This window comes from Gymnodraco acuticeps, unplaced genomic scaffold (assembly GCF_902827175.1).
Source record: "Gymnodraco acuticeps unplaced genomic scaffold, fGymAcu1.1, whole genome shotgun sequence".
Taxonomy (NCBI): Eukaryota; Metazoa; Chordata; class Actinopteri; order Perciformes; family Bathydraconidae; genus Gymnodraco; species Gymnodraco acuticeps.
In genome coordinates this window covers 209,076-229,534 of record NW_022990879.1, presented here as the reverse complement: position 1 = coordinate 229,534, position 20,459 = coordinate 209,076, and the positions used below count along the sequence as shown (strand labels likewise).

At 40.6% G+C, this 20,459-nt stretch overlaps 2 protein-coding genes and 2 gene segments (V, D, J or C); 3 read left to right on the top strand and 1 right to left on the bottom strand.

Annotated features, from left to right (window-relative positions):
• Positions 1–20,459, bottom strand: part of ccdc177 (coiled-coil domain containing 177) — a 168,015-nt gene that overhangs the window by 80,105 nt on the left and 67,451 nt on the right. Inside the window, exon 2 of the mRNA XM_034233413.1 lies at positions 2,837–2,957. The gene's annotated coding sequence lies outside the window, so the exon portion shown is untranslated. The remainder of the gene's footprint in view (positions 1–2,836; positions 2,958–20,459) is intronic.
• On the top strand, positions 1,627–10,189 carry LOC117557542 (solute carrier family 2, facilitated glucose transporter member 1). Its single transcript, XM_034233431.1, has 12 exons — positions 1,627–1,724; positions 2,051–2,158; positions 2,444–2,523; positions 2,851–2,949; positions 3,995–4,155; positions 4,624–4,864; positions 5,539–5,701; positions 6,056–6,240; positions 6,581–6,682; positions 7,253–7,354; positions 8,236–8,439; positions 9,773–10,189. Exons 3-12 carry the CDS (start codon positions 2,509–2,511, stop codon positions 9,950–9,952), a joined length of 1,452 nt encoding a protein of 483 aa, XP_034089322.1. The 5' UTR covers positions 1,627–1,724; positions 2,051–2,158; positions 2,444–2,508; the 3' UTR covers positions 9,953–10,189.
• LOC117557527 lies at positions 17,805–18,521 on the top strand. The segment is given in 2 exon segments: positions 17,805–17,868; positions 18,187–18,521. Coding segments are annotated over 2 exon segments (399 nt in total).
• LOC117557548 lies at positions 19,438–20,100 on the top strand. The segment is given in 2 exon segments: positions 19,438–19,555; positions 19,636–20,100. Coding segments are annotated over 2 exon segments (453 nt in total).

Below are 20,459 nucleotides of genomic sequence, written 5' to 3'. Positions count from 1 at the left end.
ACTGTTTGTATCCGTCCTGGAAAAACAATCAATTTTGTACGTTTAGAAAGTACTTTTAACAAATTCTACTCATAACTACTACGAGCAAATGTTTACTAATGTTGCATGTTTAGATACAGTCTTGAATTTGAACAAAGAACATGGAGGAACACAGGATATCTGTACCTGTTAGAGTTGCATCAGAGCACACCTTATATTTCACATCCCCACATGTTTTGGATGTGATCGTATTCAGTGGTTTCTCCTTTGGTCGCATTGAAACACTTAGAAACAAATCAAACACCATTACAGGTAATCAGAGGGCAATCAGCCAGCTAAACATTAGCAGTAGGGGGGGGGGGATGATGCCCAGCACCTGCCCTGCAGCCGGGCCTGTGCAGGGTCAGGGGTCTGCCTGCAGGGGGGGGTCAGGGGTTAGAGTTCACGCTGCAGACAGGCGTATCGTCACGGTGATGCAGAGCTGCAGGAACACAGCTGCTCACAGGTGGACGACACATTTTACCCCCCCCCGTGCTAATGATGTTTTACTCTCTTTTTGCTGTGCTACAGATTGGTGGTGAATATAAAGTGTGACAGCAAGGTCAAGCTTCATCTATAATATATTATTTGTTCATCATATTTGCAGTAATTTTTTTATTTTTTATATTGCCATTTTTTATCCAATATGCTCCTTTAGATATCTTTTTACTTATTTTTCCTTATAGCTTTGTGAAGCACCTTGATATGATGTCTATATAAATCAAATGTATTATTATTAGTATTATTAGTATTATTAAGTATAAGTCACTCAAATGATCCTACAAATGTAGAGGAGATCAGTTAGGGTGCTTTGGAAAGCTGTTGTTGGAGTATTCCATAGATGACATCAGAAATGTTTTACAGTCCCTAGAAAGACTTAAGGAGATGCACGTGACACACACACACACACACACACACACACACACACACACACACACACACCACACACACACACACACACACACACACACACACACACACACACACACACACACACACACACACACACACACACACACACACACACACACACACACACACACACACACACACACACACACACACACACACACACACACACACACACACACACACACACACACACACACACACACACACACACACACACACACACACACACACACACACACACACACACACACACACACACACACACACACACACACACACACACACACACACACACACACACACACACACACACACACACACACACACACACACACACACACACACACACACACACACACACACACACCTAAAGCACGTGTCTGTGCAATTGCCAGAATGCCAACTCAGTGTTCGACATGCAAATGAGCTGCATGTTAGCACTGACCTGGGACCAGTCGCCTTGTTTCTTTGAGCGATAATGTGATGTGTGTGTGCAACAGAGGAACTGATCCTCAGTCAGTTTCAGGACAGGACGGCGATCAGCTGATCCTGAGAACCAGAGGCCTTCCTGTCAGGACAGCAACAAATTCACCAGCTGGGTGAGACTTCATCACTGGGAGTGTGTGTGTGTGTGTGTGTGTGTGTGTGTGTGTGTGTGTGTGTGTGTGTGTGTGTGTGTGTGTGTGTGTGTGTGTGTGTGTGTGTGTGTGTGTGTTCACTGAGGAACATTTACAGGGTCATATCTGACACTCAGGGATGAAGACGGGATCAACGTACGACACTACGGATCAGTGGTGAGAACTTGAAAGAAAATCATATCGATTCATCTGGAGATTATTTTCAGATTAATCAACTGTCTTTAAAATAAGTCTACAGTGATGTCTCTTCAAAGTCTTGGTTTTTAACTTTTCTGACATTACATCGCTGCATAGTCTGCATTTTGCAACGGTGTCGCCATGTACTGTACAGTGTTCATCTTGTTTTTTTTAAATACAGATGAAACTGTTAAGAAAGAAAAAACCTCCAAGTTCATTCACATTTCAAATTAATATTCAATATGTGAAACAACGCGTTTACTATTTGGTTTTTAATGACTGCAAGCTACGTGAACATTTTTCAGAGTGGTTGTTCATCTCCCAGCGACCACTGACTGGATTTACATTTTTCTCTCACTTTTTGGATTTGTATTTTGGAGGCGAGCGGTCTGCTCACCTCCACGGCACCACAGGTATTGAAACAAACAAGTATAACATTTGTTTGGATTTGTTTAGTTATTTCTGATTCAAATATATTGTGTTTTTTTCGGGATCTGATGAAATAAATTGGCACGTTTTTATTTAATGCTTCAATCATAACACGTTTTCTTTTGCACATTTGTCTAGAAGTGAAAGTCTACACATTTTAATACAATGTGTGTCCCCTTGCTATATGCGTTGATATTTAATTTCATCAAATATCAACGACAAAATCCTTTATTACTCTGAATACTGGTGAAATATTTGTGTCTTATCAGCGACAGAAGTCCGAGATAAATGCACAAACATCTGGAGGGAGTGATTTAACGTCTCAGATCCACCAATGGCGTCGCAGGAGGTTTGTTTGTTTTAATACATTTTATAACAAATGAACATAGTCTGACAGAAGGAGCTCTATCAACCACGTGTACTCATTAACATTGTACATGTTGCCAGTGTGTGAAAATACTGAGGTAACCTTTGACCTTTATAAGCAGTCGTAGGGTGGCTTATGTCTGAAGTGCGTACTTGAAATATAATTAGAGAAATGGACTCACCCCATGTAACCGTGAAGTATACAAATTAAAGATAGCATGGGGTGAGTAACAGATATATAAATGGTCATGGCGAGGGTGAAATATTCCTTTAACAAAGAACTGAATGTGACTGACCTCCATTGTTTCAGACCCGTCTGACAGCCACCCTCCTGACCTCCATCCTGGCCGTGGTGCTGGGGTCGCTGCAGATCGGATATCACACCGGGAATGTCAACGCTCCGGCCAAGGTGAGCAGCTGGGGGGGAAATAAACACATTAAGTTATCAGAAATCACATCAGATTTTTTTTAACACAGAGATGTTGTGAAATCTTCATGTTTAGTCTTTTTTTTAATGAAATCAATACTTTTATTTTGTAATCAAAGGACCCCTGTAGTGGTATTTAGCACAAAGGCCTCCAATAAGAAACATTGAAAACATAATATGCATTCTACAAAGCTTTGCAGAAAGGCCGAAAATTAAGTATAGAGAAAGAAAAATGACATTTGAATAAACTTTTGCATAAAGACAGTGGACAAGCTAGTCCTGGCTTCTTCTGCGAATGAAAACACTCTGAATATCTTGCTGAGGTTGATGCAGGGGTGAGTGAGCGTTAAACAAATATCTCACTGTCTCAATAAAACACTGAATAAATGTAACAACCTGAAACTGTGCGGCTCTGCTCCAGCTCTGCCAGAGTTTCCTATCTCACAGCTACACCGCACTACATGTCTGCAAGTGAGGCAGAACTGCAGCCACATTCCACAGAATACTTAAATACTTTTTAACCAAGTTACCAATGTCTAAAAACAACTACATCTAGAGAAAAACAAGCTGAGCTAACGTTAGCGGCAGCCGTACAGCGTTCAGGAGAAAGGCTGGTTTTTTTTACGTCAAACTGAACCTTTATTCACTGTATTTACTGCTCTGTATCAAAATCTCCTGAACCATGAACACTGAAGGAATCCTCACCAAGAGGAGCGGAAGACTACAACTCCCATGATCCCACACTTCTTGACGACACCAGCAAACTCCAGCTTTTGTTTAGTTTAGACTGAGAGACCCCTAGTGGCCAAAAATACAGATTGTGCATTTAAAGAGACAACATACATGACATACCATGCTTGGTTACTATAGTTTACTTATGTGCAAGCAACCAAATTACTTATTTTGTTATCAGTGTTATTAAAGGACCCCTAGCTGCAGAAAATGACATCCTGCTTTTAATGTTCAGTGATGAGATAACAATCTCTGTTTGAATGTTGACAATATTTTCTAATGTGTTTTTCTTTAGATCATCGAAGAGTTTTTCAACCACACATGGAGAGCCAGGCACAACCAGTCGATGCCAGATCACAGCCTGACGCTGCTGTGGTCGCTCTCCGTCAGCATCAAAGACTTCGGAGCCTTACTGGGATCACTGGGAGTCAAATACCTGGCAGACTCTTACGGAAGGTTAAAAAAAATACACTTTGTTCCTATATTTTCCATTATGGCTGTGAGAATTTGAAAAAATAATTGATTATAATTATTTTTGAATGATATTGCTAATATGATATTTGCGTCATTATCATAACCATTGAAGATTATATTAAAATGATCATGGAATGGATTTGAACTATAATCCAGCATTATCTGTGGTTAAACATAAGCTTTTATCTTGTGTTCCTTTTCCTGTCTTGTTTTACTTTGACACTATCACAGTAACAGTTAGACATTTTCAGTGTAACTATAGAAAAAAATAGTTTAAAGTAACATTTTCCAACCATTTTCTTCCAACTTCTCCAATGGTTTGAAGAGGATCTGTACCAAACAAATATATTTTGTAAGCCGCGAAATCTCTGCAGCTCCACATCAAATCTTTCTAAACAGCTTTAATTTCCAGCGCTGTTCTGTCTTTGTGATCCTCCCCCCCCCCTGCAGGCGTAACTCCATCCTGATCGTGAACTGCCTCTCGGTGGCGGGGGCGGCTCTGATGTCGGCCTCTAAAGCCTGCCGCTCCTTCGAGGTTCTGATCCTGGGGCGCCTGGTGTTCGGGTTGTTCTGTGGCCTGGTGATGAGTCTGAACCCGCTCTACATACAGGAAGTGTCGCCCACCAACCTGAGGGGGGCCTTCGCCACGCTCAACCAGGTGTCCTTCGCCTCGGGCATCCTGGTGGGAATGGTGAGGACGGAGAAGGAGAAATATGACGATGCTTGTCCAGGGTTTGTTACAAAATGGTGGCTTTCTGTACGGACATTATGTCGATTGATACTTTAATTTGACCAAATGGAGTGATAAGATGTATCAAAGGTCACCTATTATGCAAAATCCTCTTCTTCATGTCTCTTCTACATCAACATGTGTCCCCTCTGTGGAAAGAGACTCTGAAAGTTTCAGGAAAAAAGATTCTCTCTTTTTGTCCGGATCCATTTATGAAAACGAGCTGATCAGATTTTGCCCACTTTATGATGTCATAACGATTTTTTTGGATTGTGTAACCATCAGCCAATCACCAACCAAGGTAACCCCCCCCCCCCCCCCCCCCCCTTATCACCTGAATCTCCTCCTAGAGCACCATTGTGTTCTTTGTAACCAAGTCTCTCTCAGAGGGGCGTGGGGAGGGGCTCCTTATTTTCATCTAAAGTAACAGACAGAGAATCAGCACTTTGGAAACAGGGCTGAAACAGAGGGGATTATGGGTAATGCTGCAATGATCTGTTTGGTGTTTGGAGCCAATCACTTCAGAGACATGTTTTGTATCTATCTGAGACCTGTGATATATTGATGAAAAACAGTATAATAGTGAACCTTTAAGACCTGGATATTTAGTGAAACTGATGTTCCTGTGTGTGCAGGTGGCCGGCCTGGAGACGGCTCTGGGCACGGAGCACCACTGGGCCATGATGCTGTCCCTGTCCGTGGTCCCGGCCCTGCTGCAGTACATGGTGCTGCCGTTCTGCCCCGAGAGCCCCCGCTACCTGCTCATCAACCGGGGGGAGGAGAGCAGGGCGGAGGCGGGTGGGAACACGCTTTAATACTTTAGTCCTTAAGCTTGAGTTATAGCAGAGAGATATCCAACAGGGCAGCCGTACGGTGGCCGGAAAGGGAAAACAAAACGGAGAATTTCCAAGTTCTGAGCAACGTGCTGCCACTTTAGATTCATTACCAATGACTTAATGGCATTGTTTATGAAGCTGCAACAAATTATCCTAACGAAGATTGCAGCCACAGTTTAGAGAGAGAGTTGAGCTAAATAACTTATTTCATCAGTTTTTAGATGCATGGCTGAATTCAAGGAACCATGCTTTCAATGCGCTCGAGTATCACAGCTCCTATATGAATGAGTATGAATATGTTGTTGTACCTATGCAGCGCTGCTGAGGCTCAGAGGATCCTCGGAGAAAGTGTTTTCTGAGCTGGAGGAGATGAAGTACGAAGCGGCACACACTCAGACCGGAGTCACCGTCCACGAGTTCTTCAAGAAGGGCCGATACAAGCAGCCCATCATCATCGTCCTCATCATCAACCTGGGCAGCCAGCTGTCCGGGTTCAACGCGGTCAGTGTCCGGAAAACGCAAATAGATTAAGAAAACATTCTGGTAAAATAGGACGAAGATACTACTCGTAAAAAATGAATTTGAAGTCTCCTAGGAATATGTTTTAATTCATGTAAATGCCTTTAAGGTAAAACGACTGTATTCTATTTTAGCGTGGCTTGCTCACAGTGTGATGAATATTTCACTTGCAGCGCTGTAGTATTTATAAAATGCATTATTCAGGATCAGCACTCTGACTCAGATTCTGGGGCAGTGTGTCGGGACAATACCCCGTCCCATAACACAAAGAGAAGTCCCAGTAACCCACTAAACTAAAATACATCTCTGCTCTTTATTTCAGATCATCAATTATTCCACCAGAGTGTTCCAGGCCAAGTTCGATCAGGCCAAATACCTGACGCTGGGGGTGGGGGCCGTCAATCTGACCTTCACTCTGGTGGCGGTGAGTGCAAAATCCTCGAGTCTTAGCTCATATTTGGTTAACAAAAAAAATTCTGAAATATTCCTAAAATACGAATTATTAAAATGTCTTATAATGTCATTACTTTCTGTTAGAGGCATGTTTAAAAAACATAGACAGTGCCTGCTGTGGTACTATAGATATAACAAACATTTAGAAGGACATGTAAACGTTTTAAAGTGGAAGCAGCGATTTATAATAATAATCATAAGTATGATAAAAGACTCAAATGTAATTGATTCATATTTGGTATTTATACTATATTTTATATATTGATTGGCAATGAATATTAACACCTTGAATTTTAAAGGTAATTTAAATAATTCTCAGAAAGTATGGAATGAAAATGTGTTTTAAAATGAAGCAAATCAGGGCGAAGATACTACGGGTGAAATTTGTTTGAAGGACATTATTCAGCAAATTGTGTCACTTTGTACATTTTGCCAGATATTGGACCTTGGATGAAACGGTTCCATTTCCTTATAAAATAAAATGTCGCAGCCAAAAGGGTGACTGTGAGCAGAGACACCACTGTGTTGTTTTTCCTTTAAGTTCTTCCTGATGGAGCGGGCCGGGCGGAGGAGATTGCTCCTGACGGGTTTCATCTCTATCGCCGTGTGCAACCTGCTCATGACCATCGTGGATTCTGTGGTGGTGAGATGAACCTTAGTGTGATTTCGTATTTTCATTTGTGCTCAAAAAATGTATTTCAATTATTGCATATTACCAGGAAAGCTTTGACAAACCTGGTAAGAGCTCGATAAATGAATCTATATTATCAGTATAACCGTTTACAGCCAGTTTACAGAAGTGAGAAGTGGAGCAGATTTAAAAAATAGTTGCTGGGGTAAATTATTTATGATGACTATACTCCGGACTTTTAGATGAGTTCCTGGCATCATGCTCAGTCAAAGACCTCACATTAACTAAATGCACCGTATGTTTTTGTGCCATTTCAAGATTTATAAGCTCATTTCTATGAATATTGCCATGCCATGATATCGGGATTTGCAATTGTTTGGCCAAAATAAAAGGGAAATGTTCATATAGCTTCACGCTTACCTGGTTTCCACATCTACAACAAACATTCAAGAGAATCAGTTAAGCACATATTGTGTCTGATTGTTTGAGGAGGCTGGAAATAAAGATTGTCATTGCTAACTGTGATGGAAACTTCTGAAGCAATGGAGACTCAGAGAGACACGGGGCGGGCAGGAACTTTGATGGCAAACCCTGACGGTTTATTTGGAGCTTCGGCCGGAGAATTCACAAGACATGTGTTCTGTTTCTGAAGATCTCTACCCCAGACCCAAGTATCTAGCTGGTTCTGAGAGAATAATCAACATAGTGCATAGCAAGATAAAGCGCTATAATAACACCTCTATCAGCTGATGCCAACAGGCAGGAACAGGAAGACAAAACACTGAGAGCAGCCCAAGGTTCTGTTCAATGAGGAAACTGATGATAAACTGGGTCAAAGTTATGGGCCAAGGAAAACATTTCCCCAACACTAACTACGCCCTTAACTCCTGCAGCACCTGGTGCCGGAGCTGGGCAGCCTGCAGGTGCTGCTGGTGTTCTGCATGATCTCCGCCTACGAGCTGGGCCCCGGACCCATCTCCTGGTTCATCGGCGCCGAGCTGTTCGACCAGCCGGCCAGACCCATCGCCATGGCCTTCACAAGCATGCTCAACTGGGGGGGGAAGTTTATCCTGGCGCTGCTCTTCCCTCCATTACTGGTGGGTTTACTGTCTGCCTGCTGCTGTGTGAGCCAGTTCATCTCAGACACATTAAATACAGGCTGTAAATCTGTTCACTCTGGTTTAAGCAACATGTACTGTAACAGACATTCATCTGAAACGTTAAATGTATAAATCTGTTGCTAAATCCTTTAACGTCAGGTTGAAATAATAGTAATTAAATGAATAGTTAGCCTGGGAAGCATCGGAACCTTACAGCGCTGCAGAGATGGAAGCGTAGCGCGGTTTAAGCGTGCCGTGCCAAACCCGGCCCGTTTTTTGTTGCGTTTCCACTCGGCGTAGTTCCGGCTAACGGGTACTTTTTCACAGTTTTTCTGGCTCTCCAAAATCCAGGTTCTTTCCGGGCCAACAACCGGGCTGAGTATGCTAAACTAGTGAGAGAATCGCTGGCAACTACAACAAGATGAACATATTTTTACCGTGATTTAATTGTAATACACGTTTCATAATGATGCCGAAGTAACAACATACTGATACCGGTTAGTAACAACCATGAATTAATGCTTTGACAAGTCTGCAGACAGACGGCAGGCGAAAAACCTTTTAAAATATGTGTTTTCTTTATATGCTCCGACCGTCCACACTCACAACAACGGCCTATACAGACATAAATAAACCAGCGACTGTATTCTCCATGACACAGGCAGTCTGTGGTTTGTACTTGTTTCACTTTTGTCTAGTTTCTGAACAGATATGAGGAGCTGTGAGCTGAGGCTAACAGCTAACGACTGATGTTGGTTTTCTGGCCTACACTGCGTTACTATAGTTACTGCCCCAGTTCCTAAACTGTAATGGAAACGCAGCATAAAGTGAGCCTGGCCTACCAAGGCCTAACTATACCGTACTAAGCCGTGCGAGGCCCTGCAGTGGAAATGCGCCATAAGAGCAACAAACTAAATCAAACATCTTTTTTATTGTTCTACTTTTTACTTATTTCAGTTTATACAAACATTTTCATACTTTTGGCTTCTGTTTTCTCATTTGTTTGCAATATAGCTGTATCTATAGTTTAACCAAAGAAAGAACAAAAAAGAAAATAGAACATAAGAAAAGAAAAGGAAAAAAAAATTAAAAATGTAATTAAAATAATTACAATTTATGAAAAAAATTATCCAAATAATACTTCTTTTTTTTTTAAAGTAAGGGTGTGTTCATCTGCTTTTTTTATGTTCTTGTATCTTTCTTATCTTTTTAAATGATACTGTTCTTTATGTTGCCTTTTCTGGAACAAGGTTTTGACTTTAAGAGACCATAGGTAACTACAGATAAAATACCCTGAATATAATAATGCCCTCGTTTCCCCCTCCCACAGAAAGCGTGTGGGGCGTACGTCTACCTGCTCTTCATGGTCGTGGCTCTGGTGGCCTTCGCCTTCACGTGGGTTCGCCTCCCGGAGACCAAAGGACGGACGTTCGATGATATCGCGGAGGAGTTTAGAGGAGCGGAGGAAATCCCTCTGCACAACAAGGCTGGGTTCAACACGTTCCCCTGACACACTTCTGTCAGCTCGCTGGTCATACTGTTATGAGGGTCAGTTTACCAATGTAGGCTACCATCATTTTATCACCAAATATTAGTGGTACGAGAGCAAAAGTTGTATTTTTGTTGTTAAACTAAGAATAGTTCTAATTCACAATATGCGCTTTCACACCGCAGTACTTTTCCCACAAAGGTTCATCAGAACTTAGTTCATGAGAACTCTTTAGTTCTCATGAACTTCTTCTGCTTTGGGTTTACTGGCAGGCCGCAAACAACTTCATGGCGTTTACTGCCGCCCAAAGTCCCCGGCCGGAAGTCCCCGGAGTTGGGGACTGGCTTCAGTAGAAGCTGCTGGGACTCCCAGCAGCTTCTACTGAAGCCTTCCGAGTAAATCGCCAGAACGCCGACACCTCCTCATCTCCACCGCTCCCATGTTTTCTTTTGTGTTGCCACAAGTTAGTCTCTCTGCCTTTGTGCGCTGGGCTAATGCTAATGCTAATAACGCTAATGCGAGGATAATAAAATGGCGGCTTCACAAAACTTTTGGGGAGTTTTACGGGGCGTGGTTTGCAATCCGCCCAGCAAATATCAGAAGGAACCTTTTTCTCCCACGAAAGTACCTGCTCTCTAGCAGGGGGTAAAAAGGTTCTCATTAACACATTTTAGTTCCAAATTTTTTTGGTGTGGTGTGAACGCAACATTTCGGAACTATATCGGAACTAAAGTGGGAAAAGTACTGCGGTATGAAAGCGCCTTATGTCCTAGTTACTCGAGATAATCCTCACATCTCACTACAAATTCCGAAGGCAAAAAATGTACGGGAGTTATCGTAATTGAGAACAATATCACATCTGGAAAGACATCCTTAAAAATCAAGTGCACCAAAAACCAAATTGCAATCAATAATTTGGGCGAACTGAACCTTTAACCTTTCTTATCTCAGGAGTGTTGAAGAAGCTGCCGTGGTCTCAGTTGTTTGTTCATCGATAAATATGGTTCTTATTATAAGAATTTAAAGTGTGTCTGAATGATATTTCTAATGTATGTTTTGAGGCATTTTGTAAACAATGTATTGTTATTTTATAAAAATGGAGAGGCAGACAAGATGAGAGTTACGTAGCGTGAAGAAAACCTACGAAAGACAATGATCAACTGGAGGTTTATTTTGTAGCTGAACTATTACGACGTTCATGAAAAACTCACGTTGTTAGTTCATGTCAGCACTGAAAAGCTGATTTGAAGAAGGTTCCAGAAATGTTACTCTGTGTGTTCATTACTTGATGTTGTTTGTGTAAATAAACATAATGTAATATCATGTGAGCTCTTCAGTGATGTTCATTAACTGAATTATCTTAAAGTGGAGGAAGGTTTCGACATGGACTGTGGTTACACTTTTTTATAATTGTCAATGATTTGTTTGGAATTGCTCTATTGGTGATTTATCAGACTATCAAATTAAAAACTATAAAAGCCAAAGGTGCACGGGTCTTCAATTTCAGAAATGGACTCCTGCTGAGCATGTATAGATTGCTGGGACTACAATATGCGTAAGGATACATGTACCTTTTTAAGGTGCATTGAAAACTACTAGTGATTCAGCATGGGATGTAAATATAATGGGTTTCTTTTACAAAAAGGTTGATGTATCTTTGCTAACAATAAGTTGGATTCATGCTACTGTGATGTCTATAATTACATTTAGATTTTTGAAAAAAGGGAAAAAAAGATTGAAATATTGTTAAACAATAATGAACAGAGCACTTTTAAAGACCCCCACCATAGTGTAGTTAATAATGACTGAATGACACAGCAGCAGTGCCCGCATCGAACATTCTTTCCTTGAATGTTAAGTTGCCAGCAGCCTCCTAGTTCATTATTGGTCTGTGAAATCTCACATATCTCTGGACTGTGTACACATGTACGACGTGAAAACTAACCCTGGCTGTGAGAATAAATATTTCATCCAACACGATGACCTCCAGGAAGCTCAAGAGGAAGAGGAGCCAAAGAGATCAGGGGCCTCATGTATAACGCCGTGCGCAGGATTCACGTGGGAAGGTTGCTTAGTAGTAGAAATCCAAAAAATAGGTACATACATTTCCCGACATTTTCCGATTCACCAAACATTGCGTACCGGCGAGGAAAGTGCGTACGGCACTTCCTACGCCGGTTACCCTTTATAAATCACAATCGACTCGAAATGCGGTGCAGCTTTTGCGGGCTTCACGTAACGCCCATATTTGCCTATAAATAGTCAAAGAAACGCCCATTCATTCATTAATTCTGACTGACTTTATGAAGAAGAGCAGGAAATGACGACAGAACAGCTAAAAACAGACATCTCACACCGTGTCAGATTCTGGTTATTTTGGGGAGGTGGAGATAAATCATATTGTTTGATGCAGTTTGAACCAGAGCAGCAGCATGGAGGTCGGATCGTCACCAAAATAAATAAATAAGTGGTCCGAAAAAGTCTAATGACAAAATAAATACCCATAGCCTTCCTCAGGCAGTGTGTTTGTACCGGGGACAGGAGACCCCCCCTTGATGAGAAACTAAGAAATGATCGGGGAATCCCCCCGGAGTGGAGTCATGACGACTGGATCTGAATTAGGCTATGTGTTTGTATTTGGTAGTTTGTATATATCCATAATCCACCAGTTAAAGGAAATACAGCTAATGTGTTGTGTTATATTCGCTGTACAATTTACCACACATGGTGTTCTTAGTTTCCATACCTCCTGTGTTTTACGAGCAACTTATCAAGTCTTGGCAAACGGCATAAAACATGATTAAACATGATAGAATATAAAACCATGCTCGTATACAACCTATAGAAATGCAAAACGGCGTCAGTTTAGACGTAATTCTGTCCTCCTGCTTACCGCATCATTTATGAGAAAACATTTCATAACATTAACACAACATATTCGAGGTGGTTTTAAATAACATATCCGTATTTATTTATTTCTCCAAGTTTTGTTTTTGTGTGCACCGAGGAGTCTCAAACAGGCGTTTGTTAAATCATTTTAAGATTGGCTTTAATCAATTTGTGAAAATGAATTCTTCATATATGATGAATGAGAGGTAACATTTTATTTATGGTATTATTTCCACACATTTCTCTCCATTCTTCCTTCTGCCAACGGTGTCGCAGTTTCTCGTCTCTCCCGTGTTTGTGCTTAGTGCGTACGCATGGGTTAGAGTTTGCGTGGAGGACCGCACGTTTTCCCGTCAAGTTAGTATTTTATCAATCGTAAACATTGCGTAGAAACTGGCGTAAGCCATTTTTTGAGCGTATATCTACGGTGGCCGGCAGGTGCAAACGCGGAACAACGGCCCAAAACGCATACATAAGCAGGAAACAGCTGCAAATAATGAAATGAAAAACAAACAAACCCTGAAAACAAATACAACAGAAAAACGCTGCATTTACAGAAATGTTGCAAACTAAATACAACACACAAACCCCGAAAACAAACGCAACAAAAAAACGCTGCAAATACCAAAATGATATGCAAAGTCCAAAGCACGTACAAATCCCAAAACACATACAAAAAAAACATTCCGGAAGTGCTCCAGGCCTCTAGGGGGCGCGCTACGTGGAACGAACAAGAGTGATGGAAATCGAGAGGAAAGAAAGTTCATTTAAGTGGAGAAAGATATAAGAAGGTAAGTTTTGTTTTAATACATAGAGCGTCATATTTATATAGCTAGCGTTAGCGTGCCTAACTACTACACCAGCTGAGGAGAGCTTCACGTGAAGAGAAGATAAAGTGAGGGAAGAACATTTTTTAAAAAGAGATGACAAATCAAGTGCAGGCAAATAACACGGGCCATAGTGAGTACCGCGGAAAAAGGACATTTGAATTCTTAGCAGTTTGTTTATATGTATATATTTGTGTATAGATGTTGCAACTATACAGAGCTTTAGCAATTACCTGTAACTATGGTCATGCTAATAAAGCTATTGAATTGAGAGAGATGTGACAACATGTGAAGAGGGACAAAGTAATGACAGGAGAGTAGTGTGCATTAGACATCCTCAAGAACAAATATAGAGACATTCAAGGAGAGAGAGAACACAGATTCAACGGTAAACATGATGTATCTTTCTATTTATTTAGCTAACCACTATTTAGACTGTGTTTTTGATTAACTTGATTAAATGGATTTACTACATCAATGTATGTCTTTTCAGGCCGCCATGTTTTGTCCTTTCTGTGGCCAGCATCTGGGGACAGTTCAAGTGTTCTGTGGCTCCTGTGGCAAACATGTACAGTTTTTGGCAGAAGTTGAACACAACAGTAAGTTCACTTTTTTTATTGTATCTGTTTCAAATGCAAGAAATAAGGATTCAACACACTACTCTGTTTAGAATACGAATTGGCAGATGCATACACTAGTTATCAGCATGAAGGACACATTTTTTCATTGTCTGTTTATGTGAAATATGTAGAAGCCATCATTAAATTGTAGACCAATGCATGATTAAATACACAAAACAGCTTATATTATACATTCATAATTGTGTATTAGTTCTATCTTTATAGAGAACATTATATATTTAGAATCAGATTTTGAGACAGTGAGCGGCTGGGAAAGTCACACCGCCATGGGGCACAAACAGTTGCTGACGTGATGTTTTCTTCATTCTCAGGCATTCCATAAGGAGGGTCAGGAACTCACGCTTGGGACCACCATTGTCCCCTCCATCCTCAGTGTGTCCCTCATCATCAGTGAACTTAACTGACATCTCATGAGAGGGATCGAATGAGGCACCTTTGAAGCCGCGGATTGCTCCATCGCACACACTGGCTCTATTAATATTGAACCTGCTGCAAGATGTATTTGTTATTTTTGCAGAGAGTTCTGCAACAATGTGTGCCGCAGTCAGGTATTCTGTGCTGGGAAAGACAAAGTGATGTATTGTAATATTAAATGATGAAGCTAGTAATAAGATTTACAGAATAGAATAGAAAAATTAAGTGGTAATAGTAACAATTTATACCTTTGCTCCATTGTGTCTTCTGGCTCAGACTGGCTATCAATAATGATAAGTGCATACACAGTTGTGTAGTTGCTGCAGTGAGAAGACAGTTGAATAATTACTTTCAAATACCTAATATATGCATGACAGTCATATTTACAAAAGGATGTCGATCCTCTTCCTGTTTTTTCAATACATTGGGTTCTAAACTGACAACAGCACTTTTGTCATACTCCTGCACAATCCTTGTAAACATTTGAAATGGATGCAACAAAAAATATCTGATCTTTGAAAAATATTTGTGGGTGTTTTTTGTATCGTCTTCACTAAGATGTCAGATGTTGTGGGTGTCATTTGGAAATGTATAAAAGTATAATTGTTCTGCTTCCTGGCAATGTTACCCACTGTGATTGGAGGCTATACAAACAAACAAATGTAAAATAAAGATACACAGCAAACAACTGTGTCACGATGCAACTGTCAACCTCGTTTACCTATAGAAGTGGTTCTGACCCGGGGCAGACTGGACCTCTTCCTGGAATGGGGTTGGTGCTCCATCCTATTTTTACCCAGGAAATAAGTGCACACAAAGGTATTTATTGATTTCATGTTCACAAATTCAAACCTACATGGTATAATTACATTTGTAATTAGTCTTACCCAATCAGACGCTGGTTGTGGGTGCCTGAGAGGTCTGATAAAGGTTAACAACAAATATATTCAAACTACTGTACTGTTAAAACATTCTGCTTCTTGTGGCACAAAATAATATGTTGACAATGTTTTATTTTACCCTGCAAACTGTTGTCCATTCGTGGAGTGCTCACTTTTGGAACATTTGGAATGTCCCACACCTGCATACAACACACAAATGACTGACTGAAATAAAAATAAATTCACTTTAATTAAGAATAAATGCCACGATAAATCCAAACTGACCAAGGTACATTATATTGTTGACCGTCCTTTAACTCTCACATTAGGATTTACATTGAAGCACAATAAACCAACTCCTCTCTGCACCTATAATATATCTATATGATGTCAAGAGTTACATTTAGGTGCACAGACAGTGCTGTCTCTTGACTTGCAAGCTCTTTCACCAAACAAGCTAACGCTAGCTGGGTAAATATGACGCTCTTTGTATCAAAACAAAACTTACCTTTTTATATATCGTCTTTTTCCACTTCGATCAACTTCGTTTCCTCCGGCTTCAAATTGCAGCACTCTTGTTCGTTCCCTCTATGTCTGGTCAGACATCAATCTGTTCCACGTAGCGCGCCCCCTAGAGGCCTGGAGCACTTCCGGAATGTTTTTTTTTGGTATGTGTTTTGGGATTTGTATGTGCTTTGGACTTTGCATGTCGTTTTGGTATTTGCAGCGTTTTTTTGTTGCGTTTGCTTTCGGGGTTTGTGTGTTGTATTTAGTTTGCATCATTTCTGTAAATGCAGCGTTTTTTTGGTTGTATTTGTTTTCAGGATTTGTTTGTTTTTCATTTCAGGATTTGCAGCTGTTTCCTGCTAATGTATTTGTTTTTGGCCGTTGTTCCGCGTTTGCACCTGCCGGCCACCGTATATATCCCTTTATAAATGAGGCCCCAGGGGAGATCTGTTTCAAAACAGCAGCAGAGGGGGAGGGGGGGGGGGGGATTCAATGTATTTATATTGACACGTTAATGACTGTGATCCAATAACTCATTATGGTCTAAATGTGTTTGTTTTTCTTCCGTCCATTGACTGTTGTTTTCATTTGTAAATTGACAGCGACAAAGAAAACCAGACTTGGTTCTCTGCAAAAGTATGAAAACAGTGCCCCCTAGTGTGGGAGAGGCTATGCATCTATCAAACTACAGCGCTGTGAGTTTTTTGGGGGTCATTTGGTGTCTTCTTGCTGGCAGTACTAATAAATGTACAGAAACATTTAGTTTAAAATAGAAACATTTTCACCTACTGTTTCATCGAGCACAGTCTAATAATAAAAACAATGTGGATCAACTTTGTTTACTTTATTGTAATCTGTAAATACTGCTTCATGTTTATAAAAAAAAACTGGACTGCAGCTTTTACCTTTTTTGCATTGGCAACACGTTTGTCATATAAATAGTTATTTGGAGAATTTTAAACACAACAACCTTCTTTATTTTTTCTTCATAAGGATATTCTTATCTGTACATGCAGTACCCTTCTTTACCTTTTATCAAGGTAACTACATGTAACTGGTTGTCTCAATAACATGGGAAAAACAGAAGAATATTTAAATCTACAAAACGTACTTAAAAAAGGTACCTTAGCATTTAGTAAACCGAAAATTAATATATTTGTGTGGGGATTTGTTTCATGACATTGTGGATTTGTATTACCAAACTGGTATTTCCATGGTTACAACTCTAAATATGAATACATATGGAGCCTGTGACCTAAGATTTTCATCGTCATAACTACAGCTATACGCATGACCAATAAAAGCCTTGAAACCTTGAACCCTGATATTTAAGAGTTTGGAGTTTTTTACACTATTTGCCTCCAAGGGTATGAACTTTTTGGTGAGGCTCAAGGGCTTTCTGATCAATGAAGGGTTACAAACTTGAAAAATAAAATGTGGAACAAGATTATGGTGATAAAGCTCAGAATCCTCAAAAGCATCTTCTATTACTGGACGTTCAAAGATCATTCATGTTTTGAACGTCGCTCACAAACAGCCTGTCTGAAACACGATGAATGCAGTGGATCCTGATCGACTGTAGAGGGACACCCAGCTCTGCTTTTAGGAGACGTGCACACAGAAGCTCAAACACCACATCACACAACGAGGAGACCCTCCCCTTGCAGCTGCATATCTCTGTGCTACGAGACTGACCGTTAGTGTGCAACTAAACATGGGTAGTGGTACAAACATGGTACAGCTCCTCAGACTATTAGTTGTTCTGCTGTGGACTACAAGTAAGTTACAATTACAAAGAAATACATCTAAATATACTGGTAGACCAAGCCTAGTTCAATAATGTAAACATGTACTTGATCAAATGTCTGTTAAAGGGTCTTTACCGTGTTGTCCTCAGTGATTGTGATGCTATGTTTAAAGTATTTGCTGATGTTGTAAATGGAGACGCATCATCATATCTTATGGTATCTCTAAACATTGCTTTATGTTAAATATGACACTGAACTTCAACTTTCAAGTGCTTGGCGCTGGAAACAAGTTAACCACTGTACATTGAAGTTATGTTAATGTATGTATATCTGATTTAACACACACAGGTCTAACTGATGGCAGCAATGTCAACCAGACTGACACCCTTTGGGAAACACAGGGAGACAATGCAACCATGAGCTGCACACACACAAAGGGTGTTGACTACTACCAGATGTACTGGTACAGACAGCTGCCAGGAGCAACTATGGAGCTAATCGTGTTCACAAGATCTGGGATCAAGGATCATGATTTTGGAGGATTCAGAAAAGACAAGTTCTCAGCCACAAAGCCTGACGCTGAGAGCGGGACGTTCACAGTGAAGGGTCTGCAGCCAGGAGACAAAGGCTTGTACTTCTGTGCTGTGAGTCAACACAGTGACACACACACAGGAGGAGGCTGAACAAAAACCCTCACTGATGCTACACCTCTCCATCCTGCAGCTCAGACTGTAGGGGGGGCTGGAGGACAGCAAACGCTCCGATTACCCCCCACATCTTTTATGTCGCCTGTAACTCTCTCTGTTTTTACACTATCAGTTGTGTCTTCTGACTTTCTGAACAAGGTACTAAAGTACTAAACTCATTTGAACACAGCGTCACGGCTTCCTTCCTCTATAGGCCACTTTAGACGCCTTTTAAAAACAGACATTTGATGTTATACGGCTCGTGTGGTGAATATAAAATAATAAAAACTGTATCTACAAGAATTCAACAAAGAAAATAGCTCTACAAGATTAAAAACAAAAGAGGAAAAAGTCAAAGAAAGTGAAAAGCAAGTTTTAAATGGTCCTTGTTCCTTCACAGTTTGCCCATATCTGCATCTCTTAATATGCTATATGAATATGAATTGTCGTCTTTTATCTTAAAGACTATAATTCACCACTAGATGGCAATACTATGATATACAACTAAAACAGTCTCTAACACACTACATGTAGATGAACACTTTCCAATTAAAATATCTTTGAAAAGGAAGCTAGATTTGGAATTTTTCCGTACAACATGTAGTTCCAAGAAGGCCAAAACAAATAGATATTAATATTTCAAAATGAAAGATGCTTCTTTGGGGTAATAAACTGTATTGATGCATTCTGTACATGTTGCAAAAAATAGGTTTTCTTTTATGTTCAGTACAAAACTCAACTGAATGCAATAAAAATGTGGTTTTGGTGGGGCTTAGAATAAACGCATTCGGGTTAGAGCTAAAGGATTTGGCAAGTTCTGAGATGACTTTTTTAAGACCCCTCCCTGTTGACGACGTAGACTCTTCTGTGCACCCCCCCTCCCCCCCCCCCCCCCCCCTCTTTATTAGACTCTAAGAGTCACAGCTCTCGTCCACAGGAGCCGAGCTGACAAAGTACTATGGTGTCCAATACAAACCAACTTATCATGATATTTATCGTTTGTATATTCCTTCAACTGCAGGGAAGTAACGGTGAGAAACACAAGAACATAAAAAAGAAACAACGAAGCTGAACGGCTCATCATTTAAAATGTTCCCTGCTTGTTCCACAGGTGCCTCAAACAGCGACAGCGTCTTCCAAACGCCTCCGTTCATCATGAAGAGAAGTGGAGAGTCTGTGGACCGGGAGATCAACTGTTCGCACAGCATACCAAGCCATGATTGCATTCTCTGGTACAAACAAGACCAACATCAAAATATGAAGTTTCTGGGATATCTGAATGTGAAGTACCCGTATCCAGAGGACGACGTGAAAGGAAAAGTCAGCTTTGACGGAGATGCCAGTATACACTCTCAGTCTCGCCTCAGTGTCTCTAATCTGTCATCAGAGGACAGCGGGGTGTATTTCTGTGCAGTCAGTCAGCACAGTGCTGCAGATTCCCCTCAGCTCAATACAAGAACTCTCCTCCGTCTGTCAGAGACAACAAGCTGAGGCTCAGCACCTGCACACCGGCGGCATCAACCCCACTGCCAAAGATCTTATCGCCTGCTTTCACCTCTTTTGTGGTCACGCTGTAATGCCACAGTTTAATCATTCGTCTGGGAATGAAACAACAGGAATTTTAGGGAATGGAACAAATACCCATGATGAAGATGGGGGGAAAAGGGGGGAAGAATAGAGCACAAAACATGTATAATAACCAGGTGGTAAGATGTGACAATCAGTGTACGTATTAATATAGTATCCATTACTGTGAGCTACACCCTAAAGGGTATTATCAATTTGTGTATTTGTTTTCCTCTCTCCTGGTTTGTTATGAAGTTATTTGATGTATAAAAGTGTTGTGAAACAGCATGAAATGTCATGTCACAGTTACCGACATTCACGATAACATCAAGACTATCAAATCATTTTATCTTAATGAAAATATGGTTG

Bases quoted from the DNA above. Each gene is read 5' to 3' on its own strand.
- LOC117557542 (XM_034233431.1), top strand. The intron at 6,241-6,580 runs GTCAGTGTCCGG...TCTTTATTTCAG, and splicing joins AGCTGTCCGGGTTCAACGCG to ATCATCAATTATTCCACCAG. The intron at 8,440-9,772 runs GTGGGTTTACTG...CCCCTCCCACAG, and splicing joins TGCTCTTCCCTCCATTACTG to AAAGCGTGTGGGGCGTACGT.